The 22471-nt window shown below is 43.6% G+C and overlaps 1 protein-coding gene across 1 annotated transcript in view; it reads left to right on the top strand.

Annotated features, from left to right (window-relative positions):
• LOC142579892 (esterase OVCA2) overlaps positions 1-16806 on the top strand; it is a 28554-nt gene extending 11748 nt beyond the window's left edge. Inside the window, exons 5-8 of the mRNA XM_075690561.1 lie at positions 1649-1764; positions 8163-8241; positions 10963-11109; positions 16639-16806. Coding sequence (XP_075546676.1) covers positions 1649-1764; positions 8163-8241; positions 10963-11109; positions 16639-16787 — 491 coding nt within the window. The 3' untranslated portion in view covers positions 16788-16806. The remainder of the gene's footprint in view (positions 1-1648; positions 1765-8162; positions 8242-10962; positions 11110-16638) is intronic.
• The last annotated feature ends 5665 nt before the right edge of the window (positions 16807-22471 follow it).

The raw sequence follows: 22471 nt of genomic DNA, 5'->3' as shown, positions 1-22471 counted from the left end.
TTTTTAAGGAAATTTCCAGCATATGCGAGCACATTTGTGCATAAGAAAGAGACCAGATAGCAGTAGAACTTGATTACAAGTTTTATTGAGTGATTAAAAGCGCGGGTTATTTTAAAATCTGGATTTATTATTTTTTTTTCTGGAATATATGATACCAGGAATTCTTATAGCACTTTACTGCTCCTGTTGAAAAAAATGGCAAGAAACATTGTCTATTATTTATTTATGTGTCAAAATTACAAGGTAGTGGAACCTTTGTCATGATGAGGTAGCTCGTCATCAGCGGTCACATGGCTAAATCTTGTGCCAGTCTCAGTTAATTGCCAGTGATGCCAATGGTTGAAGCTTCAAGATCACAATACTGAGGACCAGGAGACTTCAAGGTTTTTAGGAACTGAACAGTGTGCTGCACTTTAGATGGTGCATGCTGTTTTTAGAATAGGCACTGTGGCATCTGCATATGATGGGTGGGTGGGTGAATGGGTGGGTGGGTGGATGGATGGGTGGGTGGGTCGGTGTATGTATGTATGTATGTATGTATGTATGTATGTATGTATGTATGTATGTATGTATGTATGTTTGTATGTATGTATGTATGTATGTATGTATGTATGTATGTATGTATGTATGTATGTATGTATGTATGTATGTATGTATGTATGTATGTATGTATGTATGTATGTATGTATGTATGTATGTATGTTATGAACATCCCCTTTGGAACGGAGTGGTGGGTTGCACCACCAAGCTCTTGTTATTTTATTGCCTAGTGTCCTACTTATGTTAAAAAACAAAAAAAAAGAGGAAAGGAAAAATAGAACCCACGATGAATTCCCATAGCCAAAGTTTCTGAACCGCTCTTGTGAACTTTGTTTTTGTAGGCCTCCATTGTTTGTCGTTTCCATACTTTTATTCCACCAATCTTCCAGTCGCCTCTTACTTGCTTCTCCAGTGCACTGCCACCTGATGCACTAAGGCTGCACTTCAAGGACAGGGTTGCGCTCAAGCTCTGACTGCAGTTGCTATGTAGAATTGCAAGCAACAGCATGACAAGTGTAGACAGGTAGCCGAAATGTAATGGGCTGGTATAGCCCACTCTGACCATCAGGGTGGATCAGTGGCTTACAGCACCTGCGGTTGAGCACAGGCTGGCAGGGTTCAGTAACCAGCCGTGGTGGCAGCATTTTGATCAGAGTTAGAATGCAGAAATGTTCACATGCACTGTGGAAAATGCAGTGCTGACAAACGTTAACTGATGCGTTAATGCATCTTGGGGAAGCGGGCCCTTGTAGCCTGTGCTTCCCCTGTTACTGAATTCTGCCGTGACAACCACTCCCATCGTCATTATGGGGGCATAGTGCTTAATGTTGTTTTATATATAATTTTGTATGCCTGCAGATGTCAATATAGGCATACAATATCCGAAAATTCTTACATTTGGCTTTTGAGGGGATATTTACATCTTTTAATACAGGCAATTATTAGAAATATTCAGGTTCGATGTAAGTAGATTTGACTGTGCACAAACATGCCCCTTATAATTCGTGTCCATTCCTTTGCTGACTTCGTGTGCACATAATAGACTGCCTTTTTGAAGCAGAGAAAATGCACACAATAAATGCAATTACTCACCTGCACTGTGGTCCAGGTGGCCGTGCCTGGTGGTTTTCAAGCGAAAAGACGTTCAGTTCCAAGGAGTACACGAACACGTGCCGTGGCTTTGAGGAATCGGTCAAAGCCATTGAGCAGGCATTTAAGGAGCAGGTAAGTCTGCTCATATGACACATCCTATTTTGCTTTCCATACTCTGTATTGGCAAGGGACTGCAGAAGGAAGTTAGTTTCAAGTAAACAGAAAATGAAGCATGTCATGGCTATACAAACTCTGGATAATCTTTGTAAGAAAGCTCAGATAACATTACTTATAGTGAGGTAATAGGGAATGATGCTGTAATAACAACGAAAATGCCTACAGCAGCATTTAAACGAAAAAGAAGAAAATTCAAGTTGCATGACTAAGCGCATGTAATAGAACAGAACATGAAAAAAAAACTTATGCAGATCTCACACATTGTCGAACTGCACACCTGCCAACTCTTCCTAATTTTCTTTAAAATTTGCAAATTCGGGCTCGTTCTATGATTTTACTAATGTTGCGTCGAGTTTTACGAAAACTAAATTTTGTTAGGATAGAAAGGTTTGCACATCATTCTGTGGCCTTCCCGTTAGAAGTCTGCTGGTGAAAAGAGGCGAGAGAAGTATTTGATTTGAGAAAGTTTGTACAGACAAGTTCCCAAAGCAGGCGAAATTAGCAACAGCAATGTCATTGACAAGGTCACCATGACTTAAATGCAACATGTTTATCAGTCTCTGCTGTTCTGAGATTGCTTCTGCTGCTTTCCTGCTGTGCCTAAAGCTAAATCATCATTAATATTAATAAAGTGCTTATGTATTCCACGAAAGGCACCTGCTGAGGGCAAGCTTTCAGATGCAGATCCAAACAGAGGCAAGCTTGTAGTGCACTCTCTGTTTGCATGTACTACGCCTTTCTCAAAACGCTTCGACCATCTATCCGAGCATAGCGATAGGTGCACCGGTGCTATCTCGGACGCCACGATTCACCACTCTGTGGTACAGTTGTTGACCATGGCAACAGCGGGAGTGCTGCAGCATGGTGATTGAAGCTGCAAATGCTATCTGGTTGCGCTTTGTGGCAAGTGTCGCCACCTAAAATGTTGCACCATGGTCCTTGGCTACCACGGCCGCATTTCGATGGAGGTAAAATACAAAAAAAAAAGCTGTTGGTGGCAAGCTTAGAGTGCATGTTAAAGACCGCTAGGTGGTCAAGGTTAATCTGAAGCCCTGTACTGTGGTGTCTCTCAGAACCCGCATGTTGCTTTGAGATGTTAATCCCCAGCAATGAATGAGTTATTGATAAACATTATTGAACGAAGCCTTCTATAGACTACACATCATAAAAAAAGAAAGAGAATCCGCCTCCATTCCACAGCGAAGCTGTTTCTGACATTAGAGAAGCACCACCACCACCACAAACAAGGTATGTCACCCGCTCAGACACGTGTGCGTAAGTGCCATATACATCCTCATTCCTCTAGGCCCTCCGCCAGGGGCAAGTGCCTTATTGAACTAATTGAATTTTTCTAGTAAATTGCATTAGAAAATTCGTGAGGTACGATGTACACACAAACTGCAGACATGATAGCTTCAGATTGTAATTCGAACATACTAGAAAACATAATTCTGTTATGTGGAAACTCAAAGATAAATCCTTTTTCCAGCTGCTGTTTGAGGTCTGTCTGAGTGGCCGTGGCCGCTATGTGGTGGTACTGTTCTTAGGCGGGCACAAGCCCACGAAAAATCCCGACCTACTAGAGGCTAAAAGCTTTGCTGTAAAAAGCTTTGATAAATTGTTGATGGAAACGCTAATAAAAATTTATGAAAACACTGATAGACAATTGGTAAATGATGTGTGGCTGAAACCTGAAGTCCGGCTATAGCCACAACTGAAAGCTTTACCAGCCTGCCATGTGTGCACACTACACAAAAATTCTGGCAGAACCAATCTCATGGTGAATGATGACGTTAATGCGATTAGCATTGAAGCAATGCAGCGACGCTGTATTGCCAACATCAAGACGTGTCATGTACGAGGTGTGTATGCAGTTGAACTTCTCGCACCATCTTCAGGACACGTACTACCTAGTTGCCTCAAAGTTCGCATGTGGTGCATGTCTGCATACACACAGTTGAACCTTGTTATAACGAAGTCGCATCTGACACGAAAATACCTTCGTAGTATCTGATATTCATTATGAGTGTGTATTCGCTGCAGACAGATATTGGTGAGATGATTTTTATGTTTACTTTGTTATATCCGGTAATTCGTTATATCTGTGCTCGTTATATTGAGGTTTGACTGTATTCAGACAAGGTTGTCTGAATGTATATGATGCTAGTTCAGTTCCACCCAGCACCAGAGAAATTTTACAAGACTTTATTGTCATCAAAGAGTTGTACATACCCAGCGGCACATACCTATTGATTCAAGTTGATGTTAAAGAGGTTGGCTGTCCAGCGGCACATACCCAGTCACCCAAGTAGGCAAAGAAGTTCATTGAAGAGTGACGCATATCCAGTGTCACATACCCGCTGTCACATGCCCAGGCACCTAAGCTGGTCTGACAGCTGATTCTGAATCCGGTTCCATCAGCACAGCAGCCAAATAGTCAACAAATGATTCCCATGAGTCGTGGCTGCAAACTGAACAGCAAAACTATGGATGCCCTGTCGTCAGCGATTGGAAATGCCTTGCCACCAAGTTCAGTTGAACGGGCGCATCGAATCGGGACTTTTTCAAGTACGAAGTGTCGTCCGGTTATAATGAAACTAACAAACTTCAAAATTAAGGAGAGCACACTTTCGTCACGCAGCCAGTTTAAAAGTAGTAACATTTCAGTAACTGAGGACTTCTCGCCTGTGACAAGGCTCGCTCGAAGATAGCTTTTCGCATTTGGTAAAAACCAGCCTAATTCCCCCTCATTTAAACTATGTTTTAACAAGCTTTTCATTGATAAACAATGTTTCATGTATGATCTAACAAGTGACAGTGTTAAGCGAGTTAAAAGTGGTGTTCCAGATCACGCAAGCGCACCTGACAATCTGCGTCATCATCCTACTACATAGCAATGCGCAAAGAGCAATGGCATATCTTTAACACCCCAAGCCTCCGTGTTTGTTGCAAACGCTAGAAGTGTGTTTTGCAAATGCAAGGAACTTGAATCACTAATTGATAGCTGTAATGCTCGTATTATTGCATTAACGGAAACGTGGCTATAACACCATGTGCAACATTTCGAAATCTTTAACTTGCCTTGATTTCGTATCTTCCGTTGCGATCGCACTGATCGCAAAGGTGGAGGTGTACTACTCGCTATTTCAAAATCCCTGCAATGTCATCAAGTCCACCTTCACTGTAACCTAGAAGTTGTGTGTGCGTGTGTTGATGTTGGTTACCGTGAAATTATGATTGTTGTTTGCTACCGCGCTCCATCCTACCCATCCACTTTCACCACTCAGCTTCACGATGTGCTTAACACCCTTACTTTGCGGCATCCTTCGAACCCCATTATATTATTGGGGGATTTCAACTTCCCCAACATATGCTGGACTACTGAACCTCCGCACTGTTATCCATTTTCTTCACAAAGTAACGACTTTCTTGATCTCTGCTCTTTGTTTTCCTAACACAATTAGTATTAGAACCAACTAGGATCTCGGAAAGTGCTGCTAACCTCCTTGACTTAATCTTATGCTCTCATCTTGACATAGTTACCAACGTTTCATGCTTGCTGGTCTTATTAAGCAATCACCTGGGTCTTTCTTTCAACATATTATCTCCTGTGATAAAACCAATTGTTGAAAAAAAAATTTTACCGCTACGATAGGGCAAACATTGATGCTATTAATATTAAACTAGCTAATTTTCTTGATCCTTTGCTAAGCCAATTTGACGATCGCACGGTTCATGAGAACTGGACCGTTCTCAAAAATAATATACATGAGCTCACCGACAAGTTTATTCTATTAAGTGTAATATCCTGCAATGTTAAGAAACCCTGGTTCAATTCCAAGTTAAAAAAGCTTTCCAACCAAATAAAAACTACTGTATCGAATAGCAAATAAAAGTTCACTGGTATTGAAATGGGACGCTTATAAGGAGGCGAACGGTACTTACACAGAAGCTATGAAACTTGCCAAAAAGGCATTCTAAGTACACATTGTGCCCACAATGCTTGCGAATGACCCTAAAAAGTTTTGGCGTGTTATTAAACCTTCCAAAGATAATTCAGTCACGTTGACTGATTCCAGTGGTTCACCGGTACCCGAAGATGTATGTCCCCATATCCTTAACTCTGTGTTCTGTAACAACTCTGTCGTATGTAGTAACCCTGTGCTTCCAACTCTCGAGTGTTGCAATTACCCACCTATGGACTTTATTATCATTGAACCGCTTGGAGTCGAAAATGTAATTAAAGGTCTAAGAGAGAGAGAGAAATTTATTTACAGAAAGGCAGAGAGGTCGGCCTGAGCTATAACTTGCTCTGGCCTGCTACTCTACACTGGGGAAAAGGGATGGGGAGGGAAAGGGCTGATGAATGATGATGGTATAAGGAAGAGATGCGTATATACAAATTCACAGAATTGTGGCATCCCTAAAGCCATGCGTCCAGCCCAGTGGCTTGGAGAAAAGCTATAGCGGCACTTGTTACCAGGGCTGCGTTGGTTGCATTAGGCCAAGGACCTAAAAGAAGCTCGTCCGATAGCGGTCTCTCATGGATCTTTTGCGTGTGTCCCGCGTACGCGCAAAAACGACAGCAACTTATCTCTTCCATTGCAAAAAGGTCTAAAGTTATCATCAAATCTTAGTGCCGATTTGGTTAATGCGAAATTTCTGAAAAATAATGTTGTTTATTTATCTGTCCTGCTTTTGAAAATTCTTCAGCAATCCTTAGACACCCATCAGCTACTTGCAGATTGGAAGGTCGGGAAGGTGGTCCCACTTCATAAGTTCGCCCCTCAACTACCACCCCATTTCCGTCTCAAGCATTCCTTGCAAGGTTCTTGAACATATTTTGTACTCACATTTAGCAAAGCACTTAGACAATAATTCATTTTTTACAAAAGCACATGGTTTCCGAAAAAACTTGTCTTGTGAAACCCAACTTCTTTCTTTTACTCACAGCCTTCATCTTATTCTCGACAAAGGTTCGTTCGCAGACTTTGTTTTCTTTGACTTCGCCAAGGCCTTCGACAAAGTGTGTCATAAATTGCTTCTATTTAAACTTAGTAAACTTAACCTTGATCCTAACCTGTTTACATGGCTTGAGCATTCTCTCCTTAATCGGTCACAGTATGTAGTGTCAAAAAATCATGTCCCCATCTAATCCTGTAGACTCTGGTGTGCCCCAAGGATCAATTATAGGCCCTCTTCTTTTCTTAATTTACATTAACGATTTACCCAATGACATTTGTTCTAATATTAACCTTTTCACAGGTGACTGTCTTATCCTCCGCGAAATCTCGGACAAATCTGATAACAAATTCTTACAAGATGATATAAACGCTATCTCTAACTGGTGTGACGTATGGTTAATGCAACTTAACGTAACTAAATGTAAATGTATGCGTGTAACTCGCAGCAATATTCCTCTGCCGAACTATTAATTTAATGATACTTCTATAGAGGTCGTAACCTCCTATAAATACCTAGGCGTCCAATAACCTCGTCACTTTCCTGGTCGTTGCACATTGACAACGTAATTAACAATACTAATTGCATGCTAGGTTATCTTTGACAAAATCTTTCTTCTGCTCCTACATCATTAAAATTAATCCTATACAAAACGCTTATTAGGAATAAAATGGAGTACGCCTCATCCACCTGGGACCCGCAACTCGAAACCCTTATTCAATCACTTTAACTAATCCAAAACAATGCTGCACATTTCATTCATAGCAATTATAGCCACACATCAAGCGTAACTGCCATGAAAAACACTTTGCTGCTTTCTCCTCTCTCAGCCCGGCGTAAGTGCTTTCTCCTTGCTTTATTTCATAAACTATATTTCCACAATTCCTATCTGCACGATAATCATATGTCATCTGCTACCTACATTTCCTCTCGCATTGATCATAGCCATAAGGTTGGAATCATTCAGTGCCGCACCAGAATCTGTAATAAATTATTTATTCCTAGGGCCTCTCGGGAATGGAACCACCTTCCCGGCGCAGTTGTCGCAATCAAGGGCAACTCAAAGTTTCGTTCAGCCATATCAGACATCATCACTCCCGGATACAATTAACTAATCAATATTGCTGTAATAGCTAACCATTTCTTGCTGCTTTGTTTATTTACTTGTGTATGTTTTTTACCCACTCCCGTCTGTAATACTTCGGTCTTGAGGGTACAACAAAATTAAATAAATAAATAATAAACCCTTTAGACCATGAACTGCCCAGTTACTCAAGTTGGCGGGAAAATGGTTAGAGGTATAAATAGGCAGGTAGGTAGATAGGTACCGGAAAGTGCGTGAAAGTATCTCAAGAATGCTAATCACGTTAAAAGCCTGCTCCTGCCTGCAGGGTCCCTTTGATGGAATTCTGGGCTTCAGCCAGGGTGCTGCCATGACAGCCATGATTCTCTCTCTGCAGAGCCTTAAGAGTAAGTTTTCAGAGCCTTCCAAGGTCTGAGCTATGCACTGTTTCATGTGTAGTAGGCAATGCTACGAAGTGTAGAGACTACTTTCGCTGCTCACATTAGCGACAAAAAGACAATGTGTCACGTGGGATAGAAAGATGCAGGTACGTGTCATGTAATTCAATGTAACATTAAAGAGATATTAAGTAGAAGAATGATTCCCTCTGTATTAGTAATAGATTACGCTTCTACAGTACCAGAAATGCCACTCTCACCGCAAGAAGACACTTCGTAAACCAGCAAAGGTGCAACTAGAAAGGATGGGTAGCAGCGCCACATCGAAGTTTCCACACCTGCTCACTGTGACATCATTAATTTTGCCGACGTCTGCTAGAGCCTAGTTAATTATTTATCCATAGAAACAGACTAAGTATGTTGCATTCTAAAGGAGACAGGTATTGAATATGGCAAGTTACTCAAATTTTTACTGAGCCAAAGCAGCTGAAATATGCAATGATACTTTGAAAATCTGCAATGCCACATGGATGTACCAGTGCTCGGGTTTTGGCGCAAAATTAAATAAAATGACTGTTCGACCTTCATTTTCTCTTCAAATAATCAACCTATTATTGTGAAAATGAAAGTGTAGTTTTCAGTGAATATTTAATCAGTCTCAATTGATTTCGGGTTTCTTTTTAATGTCCCTTTAAGTATCGTGTATTTATTTCACATGGCCTAATTCTTATATGGAAGGTGTCGCATAGTTGAACCTGTGTACCACCAAACGAGCGTTCAGAGATTAGCTGCCGCAGCACACTGCTTGCAGTCACGGCCAAAACATGGTACACCGCATACTGGAAACACACAGGCCCGAAAGTAACCTCATGTCCCCAAGTTCTGGTCGTTATATAGAAAACAGGTATTCTCTAAAAAGTGTCTCGGATAAAAATCAATGGCAAAACACACAGAGTGAAACTTCTATCAGCGCACTACTTGTCTAGCTACCATTGTGTTGCCTGCTAAACATCAGACGGAATATAGTGAGTGGGCTGCCTACTATCTGGCTATTTATTCATTTATTTATTTAATTATAATATATTTTATAGAATCTGATGCCTGCAGTTATTAGCTTATAGAAGGAAAGCTAAGTGCAGAAAACAAAGATAGATGAAAAGTGGTGAAATTTTCGAGCACTCAGGATTTTCATAGCTAAAACAAGGCCTGGTACTGGACTGGTTTGTGATTCATAATGATTAAAGGTGATGTGGGGTGTGAAACCCAGAGGGGGACCATCAGGACAGTCAAGAACTAGTGCTACTGTCCAGCTAAATTTTATTATGAGAAACAATGTGATTACTGTGATGACTGCAAAGTCACAGCTGTTTGAGGTGGTTGCATGCCAATGCATTGTGGCCAGACTCTACCACCAATGTGACCAGGCAGATGAATGGAGGCTTGGACTTTGAGGAAAGAGCAGGTAAATTTATACAGAAAGCACTTACATATAGCAGTTGGTGAAGCAACTGTCTAACAGTAGGTTAGCACAACCTTAACTATGCTTCAGCTGTGCTGCTTGTCCATATTGGAATGCATAATTTAACAGGGATAGGCAGGCTAGTTGGTGGTCGATATGCTATATGTCGATATAGGTGAGGTGTGCTTGTCCATTTTGTTCTCTTCCGTTCGTGTTGTCCACTTCTCTACTCTTGTGTCCTTTCTGCATGCCTCACTTCTTTTTGGCATAATGAATTCTGTCTCCATCTTTCTTGTGTTGTAAAGCCAAATATGTATTCACACCAATTATACAGAATTTTCAGTTCTTGTGTGTTTCAGTGTTTGTCGTCGTACTCTTGTCTCGCTGGCTACAATAAAAGAGAGGAGTTATTGTAATCAGGCAAAATCAGGTTGCACAGGTCATGTTCCTCTTACCCGCAAATTAGCCAGCAGAGAATTGGTCCAGTTGTCCTGGACTCTGAACAAAGGACTAATTAGCATTGGTTGGTTTAGCTTGCCCCACTTCGCACAGCTAAAAAAGGCGGAAACCCTGGCACAGCTTTGCTTCCTGGAACCAACACAGCGAAGCGGTGATTTCTGCTGACAGTGGTTGAGTGTCATCAGGGAGGGTGGTGCTCCAGCAAAGTAATACGTGGCAATTGGAACATGTTGCACTGTTTTTCATATAATAGAAATAAGGTCGGTCATCCCTGTGAAAGTTCTGTGTGCATTGGTTAAATGCGGTGGCCTAAAAGTTTATCACCAACACTGCTTCTTGCGTGTATGTCTCGTGGTGTATGTCTGCACTAGTAAATCTCCAATATGCTGTGGCTGCTTGATGTTGCTGAAATGTGACTGCTGATGCCACATTGTATGAGAGGGCACTAGCAAGAAGAAGCACCCTTCTTGTTAGTGATAACCCTCGCAGTCGAAATTTTCCAAATGGCTGATCTTTCTGCCCACTTCTCACTGTCAGACGCTAGGATTCCTTAGTTTGATTGCTTAATCACAGGAAGGCTAACCAGACGGGCACCTGGCTAACCTCGTTGCCTTTCCTTGCTTCTTTTTCTTTGCTTAATCAGCATTTCATTACATGAACTCCTTGCAGCTCCACTAAGCACTTATTATCGATACACTGCGAGTGGTTTAGAGATTGCATAGTTGACTATGACATGTGTGCTTATGTGAATTTAAGGCCTTTTTTTCCTTTTTGCCTGTTAGTGGACCTTCCATTCTATGAAATTTGTGCAGATGTGGAGTGCAGCTTCAAATTTGGTGTCCTGGTAGCTGGGTTTCGTAGCCGCTCCAGCGCGCATGACTACCTCTTTGCACAAGAGAGCGCAATAGATGTGCCTACCCTGCACGTTTTGGGCGAAACAGACAACATTATACCCAAAGGTAAGAGGAACCAAGTTGTGTTTTAACCATTTGGAACACAAACACTACTTGGTGAACGTCAACTGCTTTGTATTTTCTCACTGATTTTTTTCTTTTCTTTCAAAACAAAGTCGTTCATGGGGGGCGCTAGTTAGTACTATTCTTCTTGAAAATCGAGTGTTTTAAGCATGAATAGGCAGATTATGAAGTCACACAAACAATGTATTACAAGGGCTCTCACTTCCAGCTCTTTATTTAGAAATCGTTAAATACGCTTTATACACGCAGACTAGCAACCAAATCAACAGTTCACGCCTAAAGGTGGCGATCTAAAAACTGCAATTCTTTATCAGTGATGTTTACAGTAGGTATGATTGTGCAAAATTTGCCATTCGTTTTATATCTGGGCTGCATCAAATAGCTTTTTTATTTGTGTACTCAACTTTCTACTGCATGCAAAAACAAAAACAGAAAGAGGGGTAGTTGAGGCAGCCCACATTACGAAAATTGATAATCTTTGTACAAGCCCTCCTAGTGTAAAACTGCTGGTAAAGGAGCGCAGGTGGTCATCTTTAGATGTGAATTGTTCATTTATCACTTATTTACATGTACCTTACTCTATATATATAAAGTTGTTTTGACAATTGTGACAATTTGGCAAAAGGGCACCAGGGACTGAAGAGTGCTAAACTGCTTAGGACTATAGTTGTCAGTTCCCCTCTACCTAATTTGCAAGCCTTCATGTAATATTTGCACTGCAAACATACTGTTTTTTTTTCTTTGCAAGTTCGTTTCACAAGTTTATTGCCCATTTTGTGCTTTATGTTCACGTTGCCCATATAAAGTGAGTTTTTCTTGTCACGTAGTAGAATATTTTTACATTTGTTGCTCAGTATAACGGTGTAACTATATATTGAGACGACTTGCAGGGCTATTTACAAGCTATGCACTAGACTTGCACAACTGCAGTTATCACTGTTTTCCATACTGTAGTAGCTGTATGCTGTTCTTGCCGAGCCTTTTCTAAAGTTAGTAAATTGACTCTGTAAGCTGACGTTGCTGTGGCAAGTCACCCTATGCTGGAATGCTGGCATTGAACATAGTACAAGGATGTTCGGAGTAAGGATAGGCACATCTTGGTGTGACTTGCATACCAATTTCTGCTCCAGAAACCTACTTGCCAGAGAGGGTGTGAATTTGACACTGAAAACATATGTAAATAAGAATGAATTGCAGTATTGCATAGCAAAAGGGGAAAAAAATTCACCGATGATTACGATACTCCCTAAAGCAAAATTTGAGCACAGCTCTGTACCTGTTTTCATTTCACAATATGCAGACAACCTGTCCCATGTGGCATGTTGGGAATGGAGCAAAGTTACAAACTGCCTCGCTAATCTGGAGACCACGAGAGGCAGCACGTGGGTGATGGGTGGACGCGATTCACAGCAGCCTATCGCAGAAAGACCTCCCAGACGATGCGCGCTACTCTAACGCCACCTCATAGCTATTGTCGCCGCGCTATGCTTTTCTTCTTTTGCCATACCCTCTTCCGCCACTTTCCTCCTCGCGTATTGCATCCCTCTCTGTGCTCCGCATTCGCACTTTGATCCTTCGCTGTGCTTGTTCGCTCGGTTAGGCAGACGCTCAACGCAGGAGTGGGCGCCTAAGAGCTATACTCTAAACAGAAGAACAGCAGACTTGTGTGACCTTGAAAAATCGCAACACAATTTCCAGTGAAGCCATTTCTTTCGAGCAGTTGCAATAATAATTTTAGTTACTTGTAATTAAGACAGATATTTTAACCCACACATGGCTGTGCCATTTGAAGCCTTACCTGCATATAACACATTTGAGCACCTTTTAAGGAATTTTATTACAAAAGCAGTATTTTAGCCACACACATATACCTTGTGAGGGCTTTTGGCATAATATTCCTTCATTTTTCACTAAATTTCATTTCGGTGACACATGTAGTTGACTTCGATTAATTCGACCCTGATGGAACTGGTGAAATCTTCGGGCCACACATTTAGAACTTTGTGAACACATTACTCATAATGTGCTCCTTAGTTTAAGCACATGTAAACAAGGTACCTTGTTTAATTTGCAGGTTATGCTTGGAAAGCAGAATGTGAATCTCGTTTAACGCATGAAGATAAGAAAAAAATTAGGGCTAAGTAATTAATCTCGACACATTTTATTGAACCAGAAACTTTAATGTTTTGCCACGCACTGTTAATATGGCCCTCATTTTCACCGAATTTGAGCTTGCTGTCGTGCAAAGTTGCTTTAGAGCTCTAGGGGACATTGCAGAAAACGGCGGTATGACATTCTGGAATGCTTCAATGAGTAATTTTTTAGGAAAGCTGTAATTAACCATCACAGATTAAACATTTATTACTCATTACTCGCAACATGCTTTGCATAGTTAACCGAGGAGACTGGGAAACCCAACTACCGGTAGTATGTACAGTCAGCAGCAAAAGTTTGCAAGATGCGCGAGCGCGTGGCAAAGCGACCCTCCTCCCCATCTAGCGGTGAACCCCTGGTGTCGACACTGACGCCTGCACGCATGCGCGTCCTTCTGACACTGCAAGCTTGCATGTTTTCGCGCTTCCTTTTTGTGCGCCGGCAATATCCGAATGTAGCCGCGAGGTAGCCCTCTTGCGATATGCGCCGTGGCGACTTCGACGGGCAGAACTTGGTTTATACAACGGAAATCAATTGTCCATTTTCGTCTTGCCAGTCTCCTTCTATAGAGTGCGTCTTCTGCCACGCTCTTGTGCGGTAGAACGCACCGTTCGTAAACAGAAAGAAACAACGAAGATTGGCCACGAGAAGGTGCAGCCCAGAAAAAAAAAAATGACTTGTTGCGTTCGCCGCCGGGCCGGCCCTATGCGTCAGCGCTCGTGACTCAACAAAAAGCAGCCGCAGTGGCGCCCGCAAGCTCATGCTTCTAAACACGTTTCACATAGTTTCGCCCGTCGAAGCTGCCACAGCGCATATCGTAAGAGGGCTACCTCGCAGCTACATTCGAATATTGCCGGTGCGCAAGGAGGAAGCGCGAAAACATGCACCTTGCAGTCTGGGAGGCACGCGCATGCGTGTAGGCATCGGTCTCGACACCAGGGGTCACCGCTAGAAGGGGAGGAGGGTCACTTTGCCATGCTCTCGCGCATCCTGCAAACTTTTGCTGTTGACTGTACATGCTTCATATAATGTATAAAAATGCGGGTAAGACAAGTATTCAGTAATTATTCTTAAGGCACATATTTAGCCTACATACTTCAAACTTTCAGTACACGTCGCTCATGGCATAGCCCCAGTTTTCCCTAAATATCATCATCATCATCATCATCATCATCATCATCATCATCATCAGCCTGGTTACGCCCACTGCAGGGCAAAGGCCTCTCCCATACTTCTCCAACAACCCCGGTCATGTACTAAATATGAAAATGCTGCCAATTCGCTGGAGTAGCCCAGTGGTTAAGGCATTGCGCTACTGTGCACAAGGTCACAGGTTCTATCCTGGTCATGATGGCTTCGTTTTAGTGGGAGCAAAATGCAAAACCACTTGTGTGCTTAATTTAGATGCATGTTTGAGAACCCCAGGTGGTCAGAATTAATGCAGAGTTCCCCAATACAGTGTGCTTTGTAATCAGATTGCAGTTTTGACATGTAAAATCCCAGAATTTAAGTTTTTAAATCTAAACCACCTCTAAATAGGCTGCAAAAGAAGATTTACCAATTGTAATTCAACCACTAATTAGCCTACACAGTTCAAATTTGCCTGAATATAAGTGCTAACCTGCCTGCCTGCCTGCCTGCCTGCCTGCCTAATCTCCCTGCCTCACGCCTTTCAAATCCCAATAAAGAAAGGCGTCAGGCAGGGAGATACAATCTCTCCAGTGCTATTCACAGTGTGTTTACAGAAGGTATTCAGAGACTTGGATTGGTAAGAATTGGGGATAAGAGTTAATGGAGAATACCTTAGTAACTTGCGATTCGCTGATGATATTGCCTTACTTAGTAACTCAGGGGATCAACTGCAATGTATGCTCACTGACCTGGAGAGGCAAAGCAGAAGGGTGGGTCTAAAAATTAATCTGCAGAAAACTAAAGTAATGTTTAACAGTCTCGGAAGAAAAAAATGAAATTATTGGGTTTTATGTGCCAGAACCACTTTCTGAATATGAGACACACCGTAGTGGAGAACTCTGGAAATTTTGACCACCTGGGGTTCTTTAACATGCACCTCAATCTATGCACACGGGTGTTTTCACATTTCGTCCCCATCAAAATGTGGCCACCGTGGCCGGGATTCGATCCCACGACCTCGTGCTCAGCAGCCCAACACCATAGCCACTGAGCAACCACGGTGGGTTAGTCTCGGAAGAGAACAGCAGGTTACCATAGGTAGCAAGGCACTGTAAGTGGTAAAGGAATACATCTACTTAGGGCAGGTAGGGACTGCGGATCTGGATCATGAGACTGAAATAATCAGAAGAATAAGAATGGGCTGGGGTGCATTTGGCAGGCATTCTCAGATCATGAACAGCAGGTTGCCATTATCCCTCAAGAGAAAAGTGTATAACAGCTGTGTCTTACCAGTACTCACGTACGGGGCAGAAACCTGGAGGCTTACGAAAAGAATTGTACTTAAATTGAAGACGACGCAACGAGCTATGGAAAGAAGAATGATAGGTGTAACGTTAAGGGATATGAAAAGAGCAGATTGGGTGAGGGAACAAATGCGAGTTAATGACATCTTAGTTGAAATCAAGAAAAAGAAATGGGGGGGGGGGGGGCATGGGCAGGACATGTAATGAGGAGGGAAGATAACCGATGGTCATTAAGGGTTACGGACTGGATTCCAAGGGAAGGGAAGCGTAGCAGGGGGCGGCAGAAAGTTAGGTGGGCGGATGAGATTGAGAAGTTTGCAGGGACAACATGGCCACAATTAGTACATGACTGGGGTAGTTGGAGAAGTATGGGAGAGGCCTTTGCCTTGCAGTGGGTGTAACCAGGCTGATGATGATGATGATGAAGTGCTAACAGTTAACACATTCTTGTAAAATGTAAACTTAATGACTGATCTAGATTTTTCAGAAAACTTGTGAGAACAGGCACCCAACATTTTTGAGGGCTTCTAGTCACACTAACACCCTTGCTGTAAAAAGATTTCTTGAGTTCTGTTATGTTACCATCATGAACAAAAGAAAAATGAGTGTTGAAGGTGCACCTTCCACTGGGTGCAGATTTAGTCGCACTGGCTGCTTGTGGTACTATGTGGGCTTTGTTGTGTATATAAATAGAAATGTGATTCTTTGATTACAACAATGACTTCACCAAGTGTAGAAATGTCTTCATGAACTTGAGAGATCTACAGGTCCTAATTTGAGGCCCATTGTTTGATGCAGTGCAGTTTATTAATATTTTTTTAACCAACCTGTTGCCTTGAATTATCATGCTTTTCTTGATCAATTTGTAAGTTTTTCTGTTTACTTCCTCAAACTTTGACATGCACATGCTTTTTGCTTCCAGTGCAAGCAATGGAAATTCTCCCTTTCTTCGTGTCCCCAAGTGTCCTCTACCATCCAGGTGGTCATTTCCTACCAACAGGCAGCGATTGCAAGACAGAGTACATTGCCTTCTTCAAAAAAATGGCTTCTGCACATAATGGTACACTATAAACTGCTGGTTTGCTTTATATCTCCTCTGTGTCACTTTCTTCTTGCGAAGATTTTGTATGGCTCATTCAAACACCTTGAGCACCCTCCATGCTGTCATTCGTGCAAAACACAGCATCAGTCATGCTGATACTCGTGCTACGTCATTTTTTTTCTTTTTTCTTTTGAGCAAAGCTTTTCTTGCCTCTTTTGCCCTCTTTATGGTTGCTGGCAGCTGCTATGCCGAGTAGTCACAAGCCCAATACCCACTGCTACCCGACTCATTGAGCCTCGGCCTACTTATTTCTCCCCCTATACCATAAGGCCCCGTAGAATGCACCGCAATGGTGTTTATTAGACATACTGAATGCTGGATGAGTTGGTATTCCACGCTCATAAAAAATATAAAGAAACAAGGGGCGAGAAAGGAACGCGATACAAGCACAGACTAGTGACTGTAGTTTATTGTCAGAAAGACATACATATACCGTAGCACAAACACATTTAAAAGCTGAAAGGATAGTGCCAAAATAATCTATTTCTAGTTTGTGCAGCATCACAGACAGCGACACACATCTCACTGGATTTCTGAATAAAGAGTGCTGCAGCAATCCCCTGCGTAGTCCTATCTTTGTGCCTTGACTACACCTTAGTTTCTTTCAGCAACGGTTTGCATTTGTATTCTTTGAAATGTAGGCACAAGTTAGGTGTTGGAAGCCTTTTCAATGAAGCTCTGTGGCCCATTAATCTGTAATTCAAACACTGTCTGGTTTGGCTGATGTACCACTTCCCGCAGGACAGAGGAATGTGACACACTACACCCTTTCCACACTCAACCAACCTGTTACAGTGTTTAACACCACAATCGCTTCATTTTTGTGTATCTCCTTCAACCTTTCTTTCTAGTGCTGTTTTGATATGGCCCAACTTATTTTTTGCTGAAAACATGACATTTACACCAAATCGGCTTCCCATCTTCTTCATGCAGTGAGACAAAGCGTGCAGATACATAATATTAGTGACTGGCGTTTCTTTTGTGTTAGCTGCTCTGGTCACGGCACCCTTTATTTCCGGTTTTCACTTCCTTACTAATCTTTTGCTGAGGGAAGCCAAAGTACTCACCGGATAATTTGACTGCCTGAGTCGGATGAGTTGATTAGAAAAAGACTACAGTCATTCGACGCATGCGTGACTTGTGAAAAGCAGACTCCACACAAGACGTGACAGTACCGTTCTTCACTAACTTTGAGTTACCAGAGCGGAAATCTAGAATGGGCTTCACAGACCTCGGTGGATACAACAAATATGTGTAATCGCGCCCAATCAGAATATCTAGATAAAAAACACTGGATGCACAATTCCCTAGGTATTTCAAAAGTAAAGTTCAAACCACTACCCTTCTCGTTAAATAGCTTGAGCGCGTTCACACTAGTACCGACACAGCTGTTCGCCTCAACAAAAAGATAATCGTCAATATAGTGCATCGTTTTTAGCACCACATCTTCCAAGACAATTTGCAGGGTCACGATCAGTCCTACTCAGGTATATTCCACTAAGTATTGGCACAACGTGGGAACCAATATAAACTCCCAATCCCTGCATATAAACATCAACCCAAGAAGTTTAATATGGTTTGCTTGACTTTTGGCTTGCTTGGCTGACACATGGTTGCCTTTATTTTGCAATAGACTGAGCTGCCAAGCACACCATTTTTCTTTCCACAATGAACTGCTCTACTACCGCGCTACTTTGCAAGCACCCGCACATGGTTGCTGATGTTTCCTTGGCATCTGCTCAAACTTATACGCCGATATGGGCCATTCTGTACTGACCCTTAGCGTGTGCAGGCCAGCTTTCTGAAAAACATTTAAGCACGTATGTGAGCACTTTTATTGGCACGGAATGTACCCTTTCATCTGCCAATATGTAACTACATTCCCTGCAAATGCTGAAGGAAAACCCTCCAAGTCTTTCCCGTGCTTCACCACAGCCTCTACCAAGCCCTATTGGCATTGGCATTGATTTGTGCGGACTCCTTCCGAGATCACCAGGCAGCCACCACTATGGGTCATAGTATCTGGCACCTACTTCACAATGCACTTCGCTTAATCTTCAGCCTTACATTATTCCTCTGCAAGTAATGTTGCCTATTTTGTTCTCCAGAACATCATTCTTCATCATCAAGTGCCCTTTCCCACCTTCTCTATCTGTATTGATGATCCGTCCTCTCCTTTGATGCTACCTTAGCTTCGTCCTTGGTACTGCGCAACCAGATTCTTTTTACCTGAAAAGTGGTTTTTCTCGAGTTTTGCTGAGGACCTCTGAATGCAACGGAAATCATGGCATTTGGCCCACGTCAGCCCAAACGAGTAGCCGTCCTCTAATCCATTTGCTCTCTTCAAGTTCACACGGAAGTAAATAGTGTAGGGTCTGTAGACTTCCACTATGCTTTATTTACCTTAACAGCAAAGTTTAGACATTATTGTGTGCTGACTTCTTGAGATTGGCTCTCAACATCGATGCAGATTGGCGACTATGCTCTAATACACAGAATTTAATTAGATATATGCTTGCAAACCTATTTGTCACTATTTTAACTTTTCCTGTGGCACTCAGCAGCTGCAGCACCTGTGGTAACCTACTTTGATTCAGAAATCAAATAGTCTCAATTGTTTCTTTTTTTAACGATTAAGGTGTTCAGTGAATGCAACCATCTTTGTGACATGAGATATATTAAAGGGGGGGGGGCGCAAATGCTATAAAATGATGGGACAATGTGCCACACCGGTTTAATCACATGCGCTAAAGTAAAACTTTTTTTGCCTACCCTCCCAGGTTTGGCATGGCAGTTGCTGGTGCTAGTTGCTGCTTGGTTGGTACTTATCTCTGCAAATATATTTGTAGATATGTATACAAAGGTGCTGTCTTGCACGAATGGCTGGTAGCATTCATAGTGCAAACAAGCACTAGATATAACTCGAACCTCGTTATAACGAAACGGGATATAACGAGATAATAGAAATAACGAAGTAAACGAAATTACCCTTGAAATCACCATACAGATTCATATATTTAAAACCTCGTTTTAATAAAGTGAAATTGTCCTGTCAGTGGATATAACGAGATAGAGTCGTCTCCGAAACCCGAGCTTTGCGCGCCAAGTACATCACTTCCCGCGGGGTTCGGTACTTGTTCGCCGCGGCAGTTCAATACTCCCGCGTTCCCGCGTCTAATACGTTGTCGAAGAATACTGGTCTTTCTCACCGCTGCGCTTAGCTGCCCGCCTGCGCACAAGCAGTAGCTCACTATCGCACTTCTAAACTGACTTCTGTTTCTCTTGCGCGTGCCTGATTGCGCGATACGCGCCTCGCTGCCCAGCTACGCGCGGCGGTGGAATAGATTAGTGCATTCACTTATGCACGCTGCGCAGGCAGGCGCAGCTGGGCGTTGCCGTCGAGATCTCCTCGGCCCAATCTCGTGGGGGTCACGCGCAAGCCTGCGCGAACCACGCCATGCTGCACAGCTACGCGCGGCGGTGCTAAGGATTAGTGCATTTCACTTCAACCTTTCTCTACGGCACGCCACACAGGCGTCCGCCGCTGGGCCTGGCCTCAGAGACCTCCTCGCGCACCCTCGGGGGTCACGCCCACGCCGTGCATTCACTTCTCCCTCTCCTTGCGGCGCGCCGTGCGGGCTGGCAGCTGGGCGCGGTCTCCGAGATTTAATTGGTATCGGTCATGGCATCGGTGAAATCTCGGAGGCCACGAGGCGGCGAAGTCAAGCCGGCGCGACGGAGTTTGCTTACCTTCTATTGTTTACCATGCGCTGCTCGACCGCAAAGAGCTAAGCGGAAAGCGGACGTGAAAGAACATCAAGATGGAATAGAAGGCAGCTATCTAAAGGCTGTCGCGTCAGATGTTAAGTCGTCTGTTGCAGAGGTCGAATATTCTTTTGTTGTTTCATTCAAATTTAATCGCTGGCGTGGCTGTGTAGACCAAGGCCGTGTTCTTGCCCTGTTTACATTGGTGCACCCCATTGGGCATACATCACAGTGAATGGGAATGGATATAACGAACTAATTTCGGCTCCCCCTTCAACTTCGTTATAGCGAGGTTCGTGTGTAGTACAAAGCAAGGCAGTCCGGGGCGGCAGGCAGCACCAATAAAGCATGATGATGTTTGATGTTGAATGGTGCAAGGGCCAGGTGTGGCCAAAGAGCACCATGCTAATGTTAATGAGTTCGCAGTGGACAGATGGGTTCTGTGATCTTAATGTGCCGTGGCTGTAAAGGGGCCTAAAAGAGTTGATGCAAATTCCACAAAATGTAGGAGTAATAAAATTATGGGAATGACTATTGACCTGTACTATGAACATTAGAAGGCATTGAGAAAGAATGATGCAAAATTGGAGGACGCTTAAGCTTCGCCTTCAAGAGTGGAACATGACAGCGTTCCCGTCGACCCGCCAAGGGGTGTAAGACAATGGGCTACGGCGCAGCGACTACGCGCACCGCATCGGACGCGGTGAGCGTCGAGCAACGCAGCGTTCGGCGCGACAACGAAATGTGGGCCTGAGCAAGCGACGCACGCCTGAGCCTTAGAAACAGCTCGTTGCTAAGGCAACACCGCGTTCACTAGAGGCGCTTTTGTACCGCTTTGAAGCATCGAACTCATGGCTCAGTGGTAACGTCTCCGTCTCACACTCCGGAGACCCTGGTTCGATTCCTACCCAGCCCATCTTGGAGGTTGCTTTTTATTTATGAAGTGCCTGCCGTGATTTATCGCTCACGGCCAACGCCGCGGACGCCGACACCGACGCCGACGACACCGGCTTTTCTGCGACACGAGCTCCTTAACGCTATCGCGTTAATATATAAAATACGTGAGATGCTAAAATGTCTGGAGCACTTCTGCCTCACCAGAGACCTTGAAAGCCTGTTAGGGTTGGCGTCTGACACCACGTGGCGACAGGTCATTCACCCTACCCTCTGGGCCGGAGCCCACGGGTGACAGATTGTCCCCCCTTACGCACCGTGCATGATACGTCATCCCCTTCCCCTCTCATGGTCGTGGAACCATGGGTGCTACCTCATCCCCTTCACCTCTCATGGTCGTGGCACCGTGGGTGCTACCTCATCCCCTTCACCTCTCATGGTCGTGGCACCGTGGGTGCTACCTCATCCCCTTCACCTCTCATGGTCGTGGCACCGTGGGTACTACGTCATCCCCTTACCCTCTCTTGGCCGGACCCCACGGCGCCGGAGAGGTCATTCACCCGACCTTCTCCCCGGATTCGTCGAAAAGAGGATCGACTTCTTGTCGTGCTCGGTATTGCAGGAGGAGGGGCCCTCTCTCCGTGCCTGTCACGTGTCATCGACGGAAGCAAGATCCCGCCCACACTTGTAGAGAGCCTATTTAAGGGGCTCCGAAATGTACTTTTGAGAGACTTCATACTTCTTACTTGATACTTCTTACTTCATGCTCTTCTTATTTTCTTTCAACTACCTTTGAATAAACAGTGCAAGTTTCGCACTAGCAAATCGTCTCGCCCTGCTTGGTCGCCATGATCTACCGGATGCCTGCAGCCCGCCGACAAAGCCACGCTACCCAATAAGTAATGTCGGTCGAGCTTCGATAGGCAGGCGCCGCTACTTCTCGGCAGCAGTACGGTACGCTACCCTGGAGTACGCAACAAACTGGCTGGCAGCG

The sequence above is a fragment of the Dermacentor variabilis genome, chromosome 4, assembly GCF_050947875.1.
Source record: "Dermacentor variabilis isolate Ectoservices chromosome 4, ASM5094787v1, whole genome shotgun sequence".
Taxonomy (NCBI): domain Eukaryota; kingdom Metazoa; phylum Arthropoda; class Arachnida; order Ixodida; family Ixodidae; genus Dermacentor; species Dermacentor variabilis.
This window is presented reverse-complemented; position numbering and strand designations above follow the sequence as displayed.